Source organism: Musca domestica, unplaced genomic scaffold, assembly GCF_030504385.1.
Source record: "Musca domestica strain aabys unplaced genomic scaffold, Musca_domestica.polishedcontigs.V.1.1 15, whole genome shotgun sequence".
In the NCBI taxonomy this organism is placed as follows: domain Eukaryota; kingdom Metazoa; phylum Arthropoda; class Insecta; order Diptera; family Muscidae; genus Musca; species Musca domestica.
Window position 1 is genome coordinate 4,252,634 of NW_026712207.1, and position 19,519 is coordinate 4,272,152.

The 19,519-nt window shown below is 30.9% G+C and overlaps 1 protein-coding gene across 1 annotated transcript; it reads right to left on the reverse strand.

The window, feature by feature from the left end:
• Positions 1–4,494: 4,494 nt before the first annotated feature.
• On the reverse strand, positions 4,495–17,395 carry LOC101894564 (dual specificity protein phosphatase 18). The gene is made up of 2 exons (XM_005188022.4): positions 17,017–17,395; positions 4,495–5,513 (listed from the first exon to the last, which is right to left on the reverse strand). Exons 1-2 carry the CDS (start codon positions 17,148–17,150, stop codon positions 4,928–4,930), a joined length of 720 nt encoding a protein of 239 aa, XP_005188079.2. The 5' UTR covers positions 17,151–17,395; the 3' UTR covers positions 4,495–4,927.
• Between the last annotated feature and the right edge of the window lie 2,124 nt (positions 17,396–19,519).

The window sequence follows — 19,519 nt, forward strand, 5'->3', positions numbered from 1 at the left end:
TTGCCGGACATTGATCTTCGATGAGAATATTTTCATAGCGAGCATAGTAACATGTTGGTCAACGACCTTTGCTGTTGCCGCCGAGTTCTTACCAAAAAAAAAATACATTTCAGATACCCAAAATATTCAAGCAATCAAGAAACATACCGACACTCAAACACGAACAATTTGTGTGTGTCGTTTGTCGAATTGAAATTAACAGTCTTTTTTAGCTTTGAAGGCGGCCGGGTGTGGGGGAGCCTCCTGCATGCTTGTTGCGTTGCTTGCTTCAGTCCGGAATGAGTGATGACTACCGGCCGGTAAAAGTGAAAATAATTATGTGTATGTACGTGGGTACGTACGTACGCTTGCGTATAGTGTCCGAAATAAAATGAGATACAATTGAATAAATTCAGTTTTAGGGGAGTCTCAGGAGTGTGTGTGTGTGAGTGCGAGTGCGAGAGTGCGTACATGAAGGTGTAAGTGCTGGAAGCTATACTTAGCCCACAAAAGAGCATGTCAATGAACTTTGGCTTTGGATTTTGACTATGAATGACATGACACAATGATAAGAACACTCTCAAATGTTTATTCTTATGGCTACCTCTCACTCAGCGTGAGTTCTCTAGAAATTAACAATTAGTCAAAACAAGTCCAACACCAGCACTTGGTGGACCGACTGTCCATCAAAAAATAAGTTGTAATTTAATGTTTATTTTCTATCTTTTTGTCGGGGAGTTTGATTTATGTGGCTTTGGGAGAGTTAACAAATTTTATGGCCTTTTCTTCCATTTGTATGAAGGTATGTGGGTATACATTGTAATGTTATTTTTTTGGTATTCATGTTTAGTTTGTTTTTTTTTTTTTTAATTTTTGGTTAGATGCGTAACACCATAGCTTTGTTACGTAGTTTCCTCTCCGATTCGGATGTGGCTTTTCGAGCACCTTTACGGTCATTGACCGTGTGTAGAAATTATCGCATGTTTTTTTTTCTTTTTTGTTCAGCCAAACTGCCTGCCAAAAAAAAATCACACACAAGGGAGGAGGCGTTAAACTTTCAAATAATTGACAATAGACGACTTACGCCCGTTTCCAAGCACAACAATAATTACAACATCAGGAGGTATGAAATTCAAAATATTTGTCGATTTCATTAAAAATAACACGAGTGGCGTTTGTTCTCTCCACGATGCTTACACATTTAATTTGTGTGTTTTTGTGGGTGACTAGATGCTGTATGACTTGTGTAACAATTGAATTAGTCAGCACTGTTGGTAGGGGACGCCCTAAAGTATGCTTTGGTTTTTGGAATTTCAAAGGAAATATAATTTCAAATGGTGTTGCCACATTCAAATGTGAACTTTGGGTATTTTAAACATGTTTTAGGAATATATTTTGAGACAGTAGAAACGCCAGAAACGTGGATTCTGTTTTCAATATTTGTTAAAAGAATAATTTATGAAATTTTATTAATATTTTTTTATTTATTTTATTAATATTTTAAAATATTTTCCAAAAGAATTCTAGTTTTATTTAATTCTTTGGTTCCTCTTCTATTGAGCTTACGTTCTCGTCACTTGGTTAAAAAGTTATTTTTAAATAACTTCTGGGGAGAATATCCCATACAAAAAACAAGTGAACTGATGAGGATTGGTGGCTCTTTCCGAAACCTGGGTATTCCCTGCCTTACCCCTGGTAAACATTACCATCGTTCTCCACTAATAAACAAACGTTGTTTCTATAAAAACAACAATAAAGGGATTAAGCCTGGCCATTCTGCAACAACAAAATACTATGGCTGTTTTATATTTTTAATATTTTAATAATATTGTGTGAAGTTTGAAAAGCATTGGGCGCTTATTTCCCATTTTTAAGGGCGTTTTGTTATTAAAAAATTAATCCCTCTGTGGGGGACGTACCAGAAGGAATAGATCCATGTATTTCATTTTTACACCAGATCTTGTGTTAATAGAAATAATGGGCTGTGTGAAATTTTAAGATATTCTGATGCTTATTTCACATTTTATGAAAGATATATTTATTCAAAACTTTGACCCGTTGTGGAGGAGGTACCAGAAGGTGTGGTCCGATCTCTACAATATTTATAACAGCTCTTGCTTTGATGGGAATATTGAGATGTACCAAGTCTGAATGGAATCGGATGTTAATTTCACTTTTTATGAACTTCATTGCTATTTAAAATCTCGACCCTTTGTGGGCAAGGTACCAGAAGCAGTGGACCGATATACCCCATCTTCACAACAGATCTTTTGTTAGTGGAAATAATGAGATGTGTGAAATGTAAAGAGAACCTGATGCTTATTTCGGATTCTATAAACGTTTGGGTTATTCAAAACTTTGACCCGTTGTGGGGGAGGTACCAGAAGGTGGTGTCCGATTTCTACTATCGTTATAACAGATCTTGTGTTTAAAGAAATATTCAGATGTACCAATTCTGAATGGAATCGAATGTTAATTTCGCGTTTTATGAGCTTCATGGATATTCAAAATGTTGACCCAATTTAGGGTATGAAATAGTCGTTGCCTATGTCAACTCTGCAAAAAAAATTCGAAATCAGTCCATGGTTTGCTATAGCTCCTATGGACGTCAGGAGTCCAGTGATTACGATTATGATCTTCGGGTTGTAGGCGATGTAGGATTTAAAAAAAAAAAAATTAAAGGACATTCATAGGCACAAACAGGATTTTTGAAACAGATTTTTCGAAGGACCTTCAGTACCACAAACTTCGACATTAGGAAACGAATTTTTCGAAGGACTTTCAGAAACACAAACATGATTTTTTGAAACACATTTTTCGAAGGACCTTCAGAAACACCCACGAGGATTTTTAAAATATATATTTAAAGGACCTTCAAGAACACAAACGTGAATTTTTAAAACAGGTTTTTCAAACAACCTTCAGCAACACAAGTGTGGATTTTTAAAACCAATTTTTCAAACGACCTTCAATGACAAAAAAGTAGATTTCTTGAAAAATATTTTTTAATGTCCTTCAGAAGCACAAACGTGGATTTTTAAATCAATTTGTTTCTCGAAGGATTTTAAGGGACTCCAAAGTAGATTTTTTTTGATAATATTTTTAAGCAACTTTCAGAACCTCAAACGTGGACTTTTAAAAAGGATTGTTTGCAGGACTTTCAAAACCATAAACGTGAATTTTTAAAACATATTTTTCGAAAGAGCCTTAACCACAAACATGGGTTTGTAAAACAGATTTTTCAAAGGACCTTCAAGGATACAAAAGTAAATTTCTTTGAGAGTATCTTTTAAATGACCTTCAGAACAACAAACATGGTTTTTTTAAAACTGATTTTTCGAAGGACACAAAAATATTTTTAAAGGACCTTCAAAGCCACAAATTTCAGGGTCAGAAACAAGGATTTAAAAAAAAATATTTTTTAAGGACTTTCAGAACCACAAATGTGGGTTTTTTAAAACTGATTTTTCGAAGGACCTTCATGGACCAAAATTTGATTTCTTTAAAAGGAACTTCAGAACCACAAACGTGGATTTTTAAATCAAATATTTTGAAACGTAAATTTTTAAATCAAATTTTTCGAAACGTAAATTTTTAAAACAGATTTTTTAATCAAATTTTTCGAAGGACTTTCACAGCCACAAACGTAAATTTTTAAAAGAGATTTTTCAAAGGATTTTCGAGGACACCAAACTGCTCCTTGGATCGTAATTTTTTATATAATAATTTGTAAATTTCAATTAAGAAATGGAAAAACTCGGAATCCACTTCAAATTGAACCACCAATGGCCAGTAAATGTGGCCAGTAAACTTGATTCAGAACCTGTCACAATCAGAAAGGTAGATAAACTTCAAAAGGTAGGGTAAAAACAACTCTGCTGTAGAGCTTTAATCTCTCATATAAAAAATTGCTTTGTTGAGTTTAAAATTTCTGTACAATTTTCGAATTTTTTGGGAAAAATTAATTTGAAAATAATAAGAATTGCTTTTTTAATTATTCAAAACTTTTTTAAGCGATGGAAACATATATATAAGAACCTTATCTTAATATTATTGCACTTAATCTTATTTACTTTTAAGGATATACGGGAAAAGTGCCTAAAAGTATGCTTTATTTTTTGATAACTTAACTTAAATATTCGTTTATGTTGAATATGACAGACAGTAGCTGTGTTCAAGAACCAGCCATACAGTACTACATTATACGATTTTCACAAAATATAAGTTAGTCTTCCCTTACTTCAAAACAAGACCTTCTTTAACTTCATACTATTTTTTCGTTCTCCTTAATTCTTGTAAGTGGACATAATTTTTTATGTTTTCCGCATATTCTAGTTCGGGAACGAAGCTAATGGCGATCTTTTTTTGGGGAAATAGCTCAAAATAGAATTTGATACGAGCATCTTCCAACATATGACCCTGTATCTTAAAAAGACCTCCAAAGTTTATGTCCTAGAAACCTCCAAAAGAATTTCCCTTTTTTAAATTAAAAAAACTTTTATTTTCTCTATTTTCATTTGTTTCTTCTCTTTTATTTATAAATTTTTACAAAAGAAAAATATATTTGAATGTGTATCGTTGATGAATGTGATTTATGTATGTATGTGTGTAACATGTACAAATGTGCAATTTACGACTAAACTAAATTCACAATAAACAAACATACATATGCGCATGCGCTAACGATTCACAAAATACTTTTGCCCTCTCAGGACGGACTTGCAATCCGTCAATCATTAAAGTTCTCTCCTTTTGCTTCAGTACAGCACAGTTAACCTCCATTCGGATATTTTCATTTCCAACATATTCGACAATTACAGTGATTTTAAGAAAAATGCTTATTTCCTTGAGGCGAGGAAGGAAACCTCGCCTTTGCGGGTGCTACAAAATGTAAAGATGATGAAAATGTATCCCTTTAACCTTGAATGTGTGCCCACGTTCATCCCCCCTATGTGGTCAAAGGTGTCTGGCGGTTACGTTTATTGGCCAGCCGCTGGCGCTGATAGAACTCTTCCATGGGACGAAATTCCGTTTCATAAACATCGGGAATTTCCCGCTGTAAACACTCGAGAAATACCATTTTCACCGATTGCCGGCCATGAATTTGTTCATCGTAGCAACGGAGTTGTTCAAAAAATCCAGTATTGGGTCGAATTTGAGGTCGTACACTCTTGATGTGCATAAAGGCATCGTGCAGGGTCATGCCGCAGTATTTCATCAAATAGGCCAAACAGAGGGATGCCGAACGGCTAACACCAGCCACACAGTGGACTAAGGTTTTACCACCATTTTGTCGTACTTCTTCAATCATATCGGCCACCTCATCGAAATGTTTGTGCAACTCCGCATTTGGACGATCCGAGATATCAATTCGTAAATACAAAATGGGTACAGTGGTGGGTAGTGGGGTATCGGGTAGTTCGGAGGCAACATTGATGACCAAATTGATGCCAAGAGAAGTGATCACAGTGGGCGAGAGAACACTGGCCCCACATAAGTAGAGGTGTGGCAATAGCTGAGAAACTCCGGGAAAGCTAGAAATATAGGAGAGAAAAAAATTTTATTAAATTTTTATGGTAAGGAAATGGATAAATAATATTGTTGGTTATGGAAAAATGGGATTCAAATATATAATTTTATGAACATTTTTTCAATAAGTTTTATAACGGATTTACAACAAAAAAAATCCACAAGCGTGGATTTTTTAAAATTTGTTTCAAAGAACCTTCAGAGCCAAACCTGGTTTTTTAATATCTTTTCAAGAATAAAACTTGTATTTTTAGAAATATTTTTCACAGGAGCTTCAGAACGTGATTTATTTTGAATTTGTCAAAGGACCTTTATCGCTGGATTTTTAAAACGCTTTTTCATAGGAATGTGAATTTTCTTTAAAAAAAAATTTAGAGGACCTACAGAATTTAAAAAAAAAATATATAAGGGATCTTATATTAATATCTTTCAATGGTCCTTTGGAGCTACCAATCGTGCATTTTTTAAATATTTTTCAAAGGACTTATGAGACGCTAAATGGATTTTTTTAAATATTTTTAAAGGACCTACAAAAACGAAGATTTTTAAAAAAAATATTTTTTAAAGAACCTACACAAACGTGGAATTTATAAAAGATATTTTAAAGGACCTTCACAAACTTCGACTTTTCAATTTTTTTTTAAAGGACCTAAAAGACAGAAACGTGGATTTTTTAACCAAATTTTTAAAATGACCTTCAGAGCTACAAACGTAGATTTTTAAAAATAAATTTCAAATGACCTTTCATGCAACAAACGTAGATTTTCTAAAAAAAATTTTTCAAAGGACCTTCCATTCAACAAACGTGTATTCTTTAAAAATAATGTTTAAAGGACCTCCAGGTCATCAAACGTGGATTTTTTAAAATTTTTTTTTTCAAAGGACCTCCAGTTCATCAAACGTGGATTTTTTAAAAAAATATTTTTCAAAGGACCTTCCTCTCAACAACCGTGGATTTTTTAAAAAATATTTTTCAAAGGACCTTCCACTCAACAAACGTGGATTTTTTAAAAATTATTTTTCAAATGACCTTCCATTCAACAAACGTGAATTTTTTAAAAATTATTTTTCAAATGACCTTCCATTCAACAAACGTGGATTATTGAAAAATAATGTTTAAAGGACATCCAGGTCATCGAACGTGGATTTTTTAAAAATAATGTTTAAAGGACATCCAGGTCATCGAACGTGGATTTTTTAAAAATAATGTTTAAAGGACATCCAGGTCATCGAACGTGGATTTTTTAAAAAATATTTTTCAAAGGGCATTCCATTCAACAAACGTGGATTTTTTAAAAATATTTTTCAAAAGGACGTTTTGAGCCACTAACGTGGATTTTTCTAAAAATATTTTTCAAAGGACCTTCCATTCAACAACCGTGGATTTTTTAAAAATATTTTCAAGGGACCATCCACTAACGTGGATTTTTTAAAAATATTTTTCAAAGGACCTTTTGAGCCACTAAAGTGGATTTTTTTAAAAATATTTTTCAAAGGACCTTTTGAGCCACTAACGTCGATTTTTCAAAAATATTTTTCAAATGACCTTTTGAGTCACTAACGTGGATTTTTTAAAAATACTTTTCAAAGGACCTTTTGAGTCACTGACGTGGATTTTTTAAAAATATTTTTCAAAGGACCTTTTGAGTCACTAACGTGGATTTTTTAAAAATATTTTTCAAAAGACCTTTTGAGTCACTAACGTGGATTTTTAAAATATATTTTTTAAAGGACAAATAAAAACGTGGATTTTTAAAATATATTTTTTAAAGGACAAATAAAAACGTGGATTTTTAAAATATATTTTTTAAAGGACAAATAAAAACGTGGATTTTTAAAATATATTTTTTAAAGGACAAATAAAAACGTGGATTTTTAAAATATATTTTTTAAAGGACAAATAAAAACGTGGATTTTTAAAATATATTTTTTAAAGGACAAATAAAAACGTGGATTTTTAAAATATATTTTTTAAAGGACAAATAAAAACGTGGATTTTTAAAATATATTTTTTAAAGGACAAATAAAAACGTGGATTTTTAAAATATATTTTTTAAAGGACAAATAAAAACGTGGATTTTTAAAATATATTTTTTAAAGGACAAATAAAAACGTGGATTTTTAAAATATATTTTTTAAAGGACAAATAAAAACGTGGATTTTTAAAATATATTTTTTTAAAGGACAAATAAAAACGTGGATTTTTAAAATATATTTTTTTAAAGGACAAATAAAAACGTGGATTTTTAAAATATATTTTTTTAAAGGACCTATAAAAACGTGGATTTTTAAAATATATTTTTTGAAGGACCTAAAAACGTCGACTTTTTTCAAAATATTTTTTTTCAAGGACCTACAAAAACGTAGACTTTTTACATTTTTTTAAAGGTCCTACAAAAACGTAGACTTTTTACATTTTTTTAAAGGTCCTACAAAAACGTAGACTTTTTACATTTTTTAAAGGTCCTACAAAAACATGGATTTTTAAAAAAGTAGTTTTTATTAAAGAACTTAAAAAAAACAAAGAACCTAACTATTCTCAAAGAACCTTCAGAGCCAAACTATTCTCAAAGGACCTTCAGAGTCACAAACGTGGGATTTCTAGAGATGTTTCTTAAAACTATTTTCAGGGGACATTCAAGCCAGAAATGTGAATTTTTTCAAAATATTTCTTAAAATATATTTTTTTACTATTTTCAAAGGATAGGACAGCCATAAACGTGGATTTTTAAAACTTTTTTAAGGAGCCATAGACGTGGATTTTTAAACCTTTTTAAGATGAATTTTAATTATCATATGTATAGACCAACCATCGGCTGTATCAAATATGCCAACTCTTCCCATATAGTGGCATTGGTCATAGCAAATTCCACAACGAAAAATTAAAACATAAATTTTATTTGTTGTTAGTTTTTCCCCACAACCATACTCAGACACATCCACACACATCAACATCACACACAGCAAAAGTGAAAACTCAGAGTAATCTATGACGTCCATGATCGTTTGATCAGCCTGAACAAGCAACACACCGAAACAAAGAAAAACGGATCACTAGAACAGGAGAAAAATAACAACAACATATTTTTCCGCTTTCTCAAAATAAAACTTTTTTTTTGGTTTATTCAAACTCAATGTGGGTACGTGAGTTCGGACAGCGAAAGATAATATTTTGGAAACAAATTTAACCTGAATGAATGTGTTGATCAAGGGGAAAGGGAGATTTTGTGTGAGGGGAATTTTGAAATTTACGTTCGGCTATTTTTATGCCAGGGGGAATGGAACAAAAGGATGCGACGCAAATAAACCCCAAAATGTTTTATTTCATTTTAAGAGAACAACAAAATTCCATTCTATTTTTGAATCTGCCAAATTATATAGATATTTATATTTTTTGGGGAAAAAAACAAAATAATAATTATCTCACCGTTTATTTGACGTCGGCACTTTTGTGCGGCTTTTGACGTCAGTCATGTTAGGTCATGTCTTGTTTTATGCCATTTTCCAAAACAACATTCTACGCCATAAACAATAATGATACGACTGACTCAACGAACATCAGGTGTGAGGGGGAATTGATTGGAATGGCTGGCTCATTGTCCAGTTCGACCACAGAAATGAAAACAAAAATTGTTTAAATAATAAACTGTGACGAATAATTCCACGGTTTTCGCAGATGGATCCCAATTCGCAGCAAAAGTCAATGAACAAAGAACAACAATGTTATAATTAATTTAAAAACAGAAAATAATTATCCAAAAAACGAAATGGGGAACATAAATTATTTCAAATTCTATTAAATGGGGGCTATTCGAGAAAAAACAATGAAAACAAAAACAAAGTAATTTTTTAGAAAATTTATGAATGGCTTGATTTGGCCAAATAAAATTTGTTAAAATATATAAGTATATATAAATATATACGCATATGTGCTATTGGTTGTAGATTTTCAATAACAAGCACTTAATTTGTTTCGAATGCCATATTTTTGCTTTTCAAATTTTTTTCCTAACAAAGCATTTCCCTGACCATCAAATTAATAAATATTTTACACATGTTTGTCATTGTCCATTGAATTTTTTTCTTTGCTAATTTATTTTATACAAGGAAATTTGCAAATGTATAAATTATAGTTTTTCAAGGTTGTCGAATAAAAAATTAAAATTTTTTCTTAAGTTTTCTTTTTGAGTCTATATATTTTTTTTAAATATATATGTTTTCTGTGTTAGGCGAGTCCATGATATTTATGGGAATTGATGTCGTATATTATAACGATCTTGACATTATACATATATAAATATGTTTTTATATATATATTTATTTGTTTGTATATATGAAATTATTGAGTGCTCCAATTTTTTTTTTATTTTAATGACCTAATTTTTTTATTTGCAAATATTTCAATTGAATAAATTCTATGCCAATGACCCATTCAAATAAACTATAAAACTAATGGCGCCCAATGGATTTGAATATGTTTTCACATGAATCATGCTAGAACGCATTTTTGTGAAACAAAACCCCAACAAAAACAATATTTGGAAATTAAAAATAAAAACAAAAAAAATCTCAGTCGGTTTTGACGACATGTATGTACCCTCAGCCAAAATCAGTTAATTATACACTCAGCCATATGGCTAGAAAGGGGTACGGGTTGCCCATATTCGAAGGACCTTTGGGCCCATTCCAATCGACGAGGCTTGTCCGCAGGCAACATTCTTTGCGTCAATTGAATTTTGTACGAGAACAAAAGCAAATCAATGCGAATAATCCGTTGTAAAGTGGACCGAGCCATGCCCAACTGCTGAGAACGGCGTTTTTGGGATGTTCTTGGGGACCTCTCAACACTGGCTCGTACGGCTGCGATATTCTCGGCCGATCGCCTTGGTCGACTTTTATATGGCCTCTTCGGATTAGAAAGAGCCTTACCAGTCGAAAATTTTTCGTGTAAACGCTTAATGGTGTTCTTAGAAGGCGCACTTCTCACATTTTTTAATGTTTTTACACAATTGACTTCTTCTGTTGAATGTAAATTTCAACTATTTCGCGTGGCGTGTATTGGTTCATGGTAAAAATCTGCTTCGACTGACGCTTCAAACACGGTATGTCATTAAGCGATGTGACATCTCTGTCAAAAGTTATGGCGTTGCCAGATGGGTCCGTCGAATATGGGCAACCCTGTATATATCATTTGATACGGCCGAAATGTGCCTCATCGAAATAACGGTTTTGAACCCTAGGTCTCTTTGGACCAAATCCGTTTCAGACCATTTGATTGCCATGATCTGTCTGACTGTCCGTTTGTCAGCTCGAAGGGTGTATCCGGTCTGGTCCAAGCTTGGTACATGGGATTATTATCAGCAAACCTAGATCAAGTTCTGAGATTGACAATATTGGTCCACTTGGTCTGGTACCTCCCCCACAAAAGGTCAAAAGGTCTCACAAAAAATACTTTTGTGCACAAAAAGAGAAAGGATAATGCGATTTTGCTTCAACGTTGCGAATCCTAATATTTGCATCTGTGCTACGTCAGGTGCGCAAATGGACAATATCGGCCTACTTCATCAAGTAACTCCCCCACAAAAGTTCAAAATTTTGAACAATTACAACTCTCATTAAATGTTATGTAAGAGTCCGATTGTCTTCAAATTTCATGCATTCAATTATTTTTATCAATCCAAGGTCTGGTGATAAGATGAAATACATCGGTACACCCCGTCTGGTACCTACCCCACAAAAGGTCGAAATTTTCAAAAAAATCTGCACAGAAAGAGAAGCAACAATCTGATTTTGCTCCAACTTTGCTAAACCTAACATTTGCATCAGTGCTAGGTCAGATGCAAAAATGGACAAAATCGGACCACTCCATCAAGTGCCTCCCCCACAAAGGATACAAATTTTTAATAATTATAACTCTTATATAATGTGATGTAAGAATCCAATTGTCTTAAAATTTCACACATCCCAATAATTATATAAAATCAAGATCTGGTGTGAAGATGGAATATATCGGTCCACTTCTTCTGATATCTCCCCCACAAAAGAGTCAACATTTGCAATATCCATGAAACTCCTAAAATTATCATCCGCTTTCATTCAGACTTGGAGCATCTCAATATTTCCATCAACACAAGATCTGTTATAAGGATGGTCAAGATCTGACGATTTCTTCTGGTATCTCCCCCCACAAAGAGTCTAACTATTGAATAACAAAATCCGAAATAAGCATTCAACTCTCTTAAAGTTTCACATGTCCCATTATTTCAACTAAAACAAGATCTTCTGTAAATATGGTATACACCGTTCCAATCCTTCTGGTACCTCCCCCACCCCCAAAGGGTCAAAATTTCGACCCTTTGAACTTTAATATCCAATTTAAAATTTGACGCGAAATCAAAATCTGATTCCATTCAAACTTATCATATATCAACATTTCCATCAACACAATATCTATTATAAAGATGGTTGAGATCGGATCATCCCTTCTAGTACCTCCCCCACAAAGGGTCAAAGTTTTGAATAATCAAAACGATTATAAAATCCGAAATAAGCATTCAGTTCTCTTCTTATTTCACACATCCCATTATTTCAACTAACACAAGATCTGCTGTGACGATGGGATGTATCGGTCTACTCTTTCTGGTAATTCCCTCACAAAGGTGCAAAATTTTGAAGCTCAAAAAACGCGATAATAACCTCCGATTTCAATTAGACTTGGTACACCTCAATATTTCCGTCAACGCAAGATCTGTTATAAAGATGGTAGATATCGGACCATTTTTTCTGGTACCTCGCCCACATAAGGATCAACATTTTGAAAAACAAAACTTTCAAAGAAAGCGAAATAAGCATACAACTCTCTCCAAATTTCACCCATACGACCATATTTGCTAAGATGAAAAGGGTTACAATTTTCAATACTTTTATCTGTCATAACTTACGAAACAAGTCAGCGATTCCTTACAACTTGCTACAGCTAAATATTTTTTCCATCCAGAAACTTGAGCTGAATATGGAATTTATAATTTCGCATAAAATTAGATAAAAAAATTTCGATTTTGCCCATACCATTTTTTATCTGTATTAGATGAAGTCGAATATCTGGTACCTCACGCAATTTTTAACATTTTCTAAAAATTATCACATATCTCATATACAGTGAAGGAAGTAGTCGATAAAATCCAAACCTGGCACTTCGTTATATTAATATTATATTTATTTAGGTCCGATACGAAATGGACAATATTGGTCCATTCCTTCGGAACCTACTCCATAGACGGTCAAAAAAATTGAATACAAACAGAAGTCAAAATATATTTAAATACCGAACATTGGCTGAGGGTATGCAGCTGTCGACAATACGGACTGATTCTATTTAACTTGTTTAAATATATTTTGAATTGCATTATGACTATTGAAAGTTATGACCACTTCCGAAAAAATGGACCAATATAGTCCATTTCGTATCTAACCTAAGTTTGATATAAATATGTGCCAGATTGACACTACATTGGTTGTCTTTTAGAATATCTAAGGTATCTATGTGACCATATATGTTATATATAATTATAACTTGTTCGAATTGGCACTGACATTAGGGAAAGAGCCAATTTGACTTTTAGCCAATTCTCATTGAATTCATGTAATATTTCGTTCTAGTAAGATCACCACAAGTCACATTTTTAATACATGATCGAAATTTGTCAGCAATTTGTCTGAGGCAAGTAGAAATTAAATATATGTTTGGCAAAATATCTAATTTATTTTTTTTGGTGACTGACAAGGGCGTGGTAACATGATTTTTCAAATATAGGGAATTCGAAGTGGATACTAAGGTAAAAGAATCGCTGATATAAAAAATCCTCGGTTAAAAAATATGCCCACAAATTTTAAAAATGTTTTGAAAACTCAATTTTTTAAAAGAATCCAAGATTATGAAAAGTAAAATACAAATAAAAAATATACAAACAATTTTTAAAAATCAACGATTTTGAAAAATTTTCTGGTGAATCCCCCATAGTAAATATTCTTAAAAATCCACAAAAATAAAAACATTCCAAAAAGTTCATATTTTTAACAAGTTAACCAGATAACAAGTAAAAAAGCAGCTAAGTTCGGCCGTACCCTCCACCATTTGGAAGAAACTTGAAAAATTTCAAAAAAAAAATTTCTGTCAAAAAAATGCCGCTCGAATGAAATCCGCTATATGGGGGCTATAAGAAGATGTGGTCCTGAATAAGTAATTTGTGTCATAGGCTGTAGTAACGGTTCCGAACTTTATATACGAAATTTGATTGATGATGATAATTCAGACGGACAACCCTAGATCGACCCCGAATGTCTTGAAACGGATTTGGTCAAAAGAGACCTAGGGTCTCAAACCGTTATTTCAGCCGTATCAAATAATATAAACCATCTTTAGCCATATGGCTGAGGGTATACAAATCTCTGTTTATGAAAAATGTTCCTAAAAATCCATATGTATGAAAAATAGTCTTAAAATTCCTCAATTATGAAAAATATTTTGAAAAATCGACAACAATGAAGTTTTCGAATAATATATTAAAAAAATCCACCATTATGAAAAATAATCTTAAAAAATCCACAAATATAAAAAATATTCTTAAAATTCCATAAATATGAAAAATATTCTTAAAAATCTACAATTGGGGAAAATATTCTTAATAAATCACGATAAGAAAAATGTTCCTAGAAACCCACGATTTTTATATTCTTTAAAATCCACGTTTATGACAAAATTATTTTTAAAAGTCAACGATTATGAAAAGTATTTTTTAAAGTCAGTGGTTATGAAAAATATTCTTAAAAATCCACGATTTTAAAAAATCTTCTTTTAAATCTAAGTTTATGGAAAATACTCTTTAAAAATCCACGATTATAAAAAATATTGTTTAAAATCTGCGATTATGAAAAATGTTCCTAAAATTCCACGATTATGAAAAATTATCTTAAAAATCATCGGTTAGGAAAAATATAAATCCTTGATTGAAAAATATTCCTAAGATCCAATGATTATGAAAAATGTTCTTAAAAATTCACAAATATAAAAAAAAATTCTTACAGATCATCGATTGTGAATAATATTCGATAAAGCCAGCGATTATGAAAAATATTCGTAAGCTTTACGATTATGAAAAGTGTTCTTTAAAGTCCCTGATTATGAAAAATATTCGTAATAATCGCGGTATGAAAAATATTCTTTAAAATTCACGATAATGAAAAATTTTTTAAAAATCCAGGATTATGAAAAATATTCCTTATATTCTTTGATTATTAATAATATATTCAAAAATCCATGATTATGAAAAATGTTGATTATTCAAAATACATAAATATGAAAAATATTCTTAAAAATCCACGATTATGAAAGATAATTTTTAAAAGTCAATGATTATAAAAAATATTCTTAAAAATCTACGATAATGAAAAATATTCTTAAAAATCCACGAAAAATATTCTTAAATTCCTTGAGTATGAAAAATTTTCTTGAATATCCACAAATATAATAAAATCATATAGATCATCGATTGAGAATAATATTCGATAAAGCCAGAAACTATGAAAAATATTCGTAAAACGATTATGAAAAATGTTCTTAAAATTCCCTGACTATGTAAAATATTCTTAATAATCCACGATTATGATTATGAAAAATATTCTTTGAAATTCACGTTAATGAAAATATTCTTAAAAATCCACGATTATGAAAAATATTCTGAAAAAATATACGCTTATAAAAAATCCACGGTTATGAAAATTATTCATAGAAAATCACGGCTATCAATAATATTCTTAGAAATCTATGATTATTTCTTAAAATTCCTTGATTTTGAAAAAATATTCTTAATAATCGCGATATGAAAAATATTCTTCAAAATCTTCGACTATAAAAAATATTTTTAGAAATCCACAATTAGGAAAAATGTTCTTAATATTCGGCGGTTATGAAAAGTGTTCTTAAAAATCTACGATTATGAACAATATTATTTAAAAATACATGGTTATGAAAAAATATTCTTAAAAATCCAAAAATATGAAAAAATTCTTAAAATTTCACTATTATGAAAATTTTTCTAAAAACCTCGTTTATGAAAAATGTTCTCAAAAATCTACCGGTTATGAAAAATATTCTTAAAAATCCTCGGTTATGAAAAATATTATTTCGATTCCTCGATTATGAACAATGTTCTCAAAAATCCACGGTTATGAAAAATATTCTTTAAAAATCTACAAATATGAAAAATATTCTTAAAATTCCTCGATTATGAAAAATATTCTTAAAATTTCACAATTGTGAAAAATGTTTTAAAAAAATATTCGATAAAGTCAGCGAATATGAAAAATATTCTTAAAAAATCCACAGATATGAAAAATATTCTTAAAATTCCTGGGTTATGAAAATCTTTCTAAAAACCTCGATTATGAAAAATATTCTCAAAAATATCCGGCTATGAAAAATATTCTTAAAAATCTACGATTGTGAAAAAAATCGTAAAAATCCACGATTATTAAAAACATTCTTAAAAAAGTAGTATTTCCTAAATGCTGGGAATACATAGTCCCAATTTGCAAATTCTCCCAGTCTCTCAAAATCGTGGACCTCTGTAGGGTATAACTAGTTTCATCCTAACAAACTTATAACAACCTCCTCCTCCTCAATTATACTGTAGCTCATATTGATCTATCGTTCTTGGTCAACAAAAATTATTTTTGTATTTCTTTCATTTCTAAAATAAAACATTCGAATGGTGGGTTGGCGTAGAAAATATTCGACTATTTTTGGTAAGTCAGGTGGATGGTTTGTTGATGTTTTTGTGGTCGCCAGAATAATTTGTCACAAACAACAACAGCGGCACCGCCATCGCCACCACTGTCACCCTCGCCAATTCAATCTCATTCTGCTACCATTAATGTCCCGTGCTAAATGAAAATTATACGACAGCGCACTCAAGTCGCTGCTTATGGCCATTAAATTGCCAAAAGATAGGAATGTGAAGGGCCATCTTAGATGGCGGAGGAGCGGGGTTGTAGTATTTAATTTTCAGCTTATGAATTCGCACATCAGCCATAAAAAAATGACAAACATTTTCGCTGCTGCTGCTGCTGACTAACAAAACAAAAACATATTTTTGCTGGTGTTGAATGGCCATTCGATTTGTTTTCTGCTGCGAATTTCATTTTTTGGGCATTTTTGTGATTTTTTGGTCAATTGCCAAAATTTGTATTGTTGTTGTCATCAACGGGTAACGCAGCAGCAACATTTATTGGCTTGTGGGTAAGGGGGGGAGGAAACCAAGCAACATTGTTGTTATTTGTTTGTAAGAGGCCAACAACAGCAAGAAAAACACTTTCACTGTTAATTGAAGAATGTGGCGGCCTGAGTAATGCTAATTGTGGAGAATAAATCGGAAATGGTGATGTTGGCTATGGTCTGGTATTTACAGCCTTACATGTGTGTAGAATAGCGGGGGACGAAGGAAAACTTACCTTGGTGGAATTTCTTTAATTTCCGCTGCCTTGTTGTTGCTGTTACATGCTGTTGCCGTGCCATTGTCATATTGCTGGAAATTTTCTGTGCTGGCTGAGGTCATGACGGGTTCTCTTTGTTCAAGAATTTGCATTTTTGTTGATTTTGTTTATTTTTATTTTTTTTTTGGCGTAAATATATTTTGTGTTTCTTGTTTTATTTTATTTTTAGCGTAATTCAGGTGTTTTGTATATCGGCAAATATTCACGATTATTCTTCTATGTTTTTTTCTCGATTATCTTCTTTTCTATTCACACGTCTTGTCTGTTCTACGTTTAAAAGTGAACTGCTCTGGCTAGCTGGCCATCATCATCATTCATATATCCATCCGCCGTTTGGTATGTTGCTGAGAGAACACAAAAAAAAAACCCAAAAAAAAGTAACAACAACACGTAAATGTTTCAAACCAAACATTGCTAGCGTTGTGTTGTTTTTTGTTGTTGTTGTTGGGGCCAAAAACGAACAGCAACATTCATTCGTTCAGAGTCTGGTGGCTGATACAATTTTACTACCAACAACAATTTTACAACAACAAAAACCGTATTCTGCGAGTCATGAACCGAAATTCTGAAAACAGGGGGTGGCTGATTGTTTCGTGACATAAACTCGCCGGGCACAGTGTTCGGAAATGGGAAATGGTGTACCATTAAGATATTTAAAAGTTTACCTATTGAAAGGAAATCTTCGATTAAAGACCCTTTAAGGTCTTTTACCAATGGTAGACCTTATTTAGGGCTTCCCTCAATAGAAAACTATTTTCAGGACTTATTTCTTCATACGAATTTTTTAAGGCCTTTCCTTCAGAATTTTGCGAATATATTTTTCATAATCGTCGATTTTTAAGAATATTTTTCATAATATTTTGCATAATAGTTGGTTTCTAAAAATATTTTTCCTAATCGTGGACTTTTAATATTAGGAGTTTAAAGAATGTTTTTTTCATTTCGAGAATTTTTAAGAAATTATTTCATAATCATTGATTTTTATGAATATTTTTCATAATCGAGGACTTTTAACAAACTTTTTTAATAATCGGGGATTTTTATGAATATTTTTCATAATCGCGGATTTTTAAGTACATTTTCCATGATTGTGAATTTTTATATTTTTCATAATTCTGAATTTTTTAATATTTTTTATAATTTTGGATTTTTAAGAATATTACTCTTATTCGATGTTCCTTAAGAATATTCTTCATAACGCAGGATTTTTACGAACATTTCTCACAATAGTGGGTTCTTCAGAATAATTTTTATAAACGTGGATTTATAAGAATTATGTTTGAATTTTTAAGAATATTTTACATAATCGTAGATTTTTATAAATATTTGTCATAATTATGAATTTTTAAAAATATTTGTCATAATTATGAATTTTTAAAAAAAAAATTTCATAATGGATGATTTTTATAAATATTTTTCACAATCATGCATTTTCAATAATATTTTTTAAAAGTAGATTTTTAGGAATATTTTTAAAATATTTTCGTAATCGTCGAAGTTTAAGATTCTTTTTCACTATCGTGGACTTTAATGAAAATTTTTCATAATCTTGGATTTTTAAGAATATTTTTCATAATCATAAATTTTTAAGAATACTTTTCATAATCGTGGAATTTTAAGAATATTTTTCATAATCTTGGATTTTTACAAATATTTTTCATAATCGTGGATTTTTAAGAATATTTCTCTTAATCGTAGCCTTTTGAGAACAGTTTTCCTAACATAGGAGTTTCAAGAATATTTTTTCATATCGAGAATTTTTAAGAAATTATTTCATAATCGTTGATTTTTAAGAATATTTTTCATAATCGAGGATTTTTTAGATTATATTTCTATTTATTTGAATATATTTTCGTAATTGTGGACTTTTAAGAAGATTTTTTATAATCGTGAATTCTTTTCATAATTGTGCATTTTTAAAAATTCTTTCTATTGTTGCGGATTTTTAAGAATATTTTCAGCGTCGAGGATATTTGGGAATATTTTCCCAATAGTCGATTTTTGAGAATATGTATCATAGGATTGGATTTTTAAGAATAATAATAATAATTTTCATAATCGGGGATTTTTAGAAATATTTTTCATCTATGTGGATTTTAAGAATATTTTTCATAATCATTGATTTTTTAAAATATTGTGCATTATACTTTACTTTTAGAATATTTTTCATAGTCGTGTATTCTTATGAATATTTTTCATAACCAACAGTTTTAAGAATATTATTCATAATCGTAGATTTTTAAGAATTTTTTTTAATTTTTTGAATATTTTTCATAATTGTGGATTTTTAAGAATAATGATTATTTAAAAATATTTTTTTCAATCGAAAATTTTTAAGAATTTCTTTCTTAATCGAGAATTTTTATGAATTTTATTCACAATCGTGGAATACTAAGAACGTTTTTAATAATTCTGAATTTTTAAGAATATTTTTCATAGTCCTTGATTTTTTAAAATATTG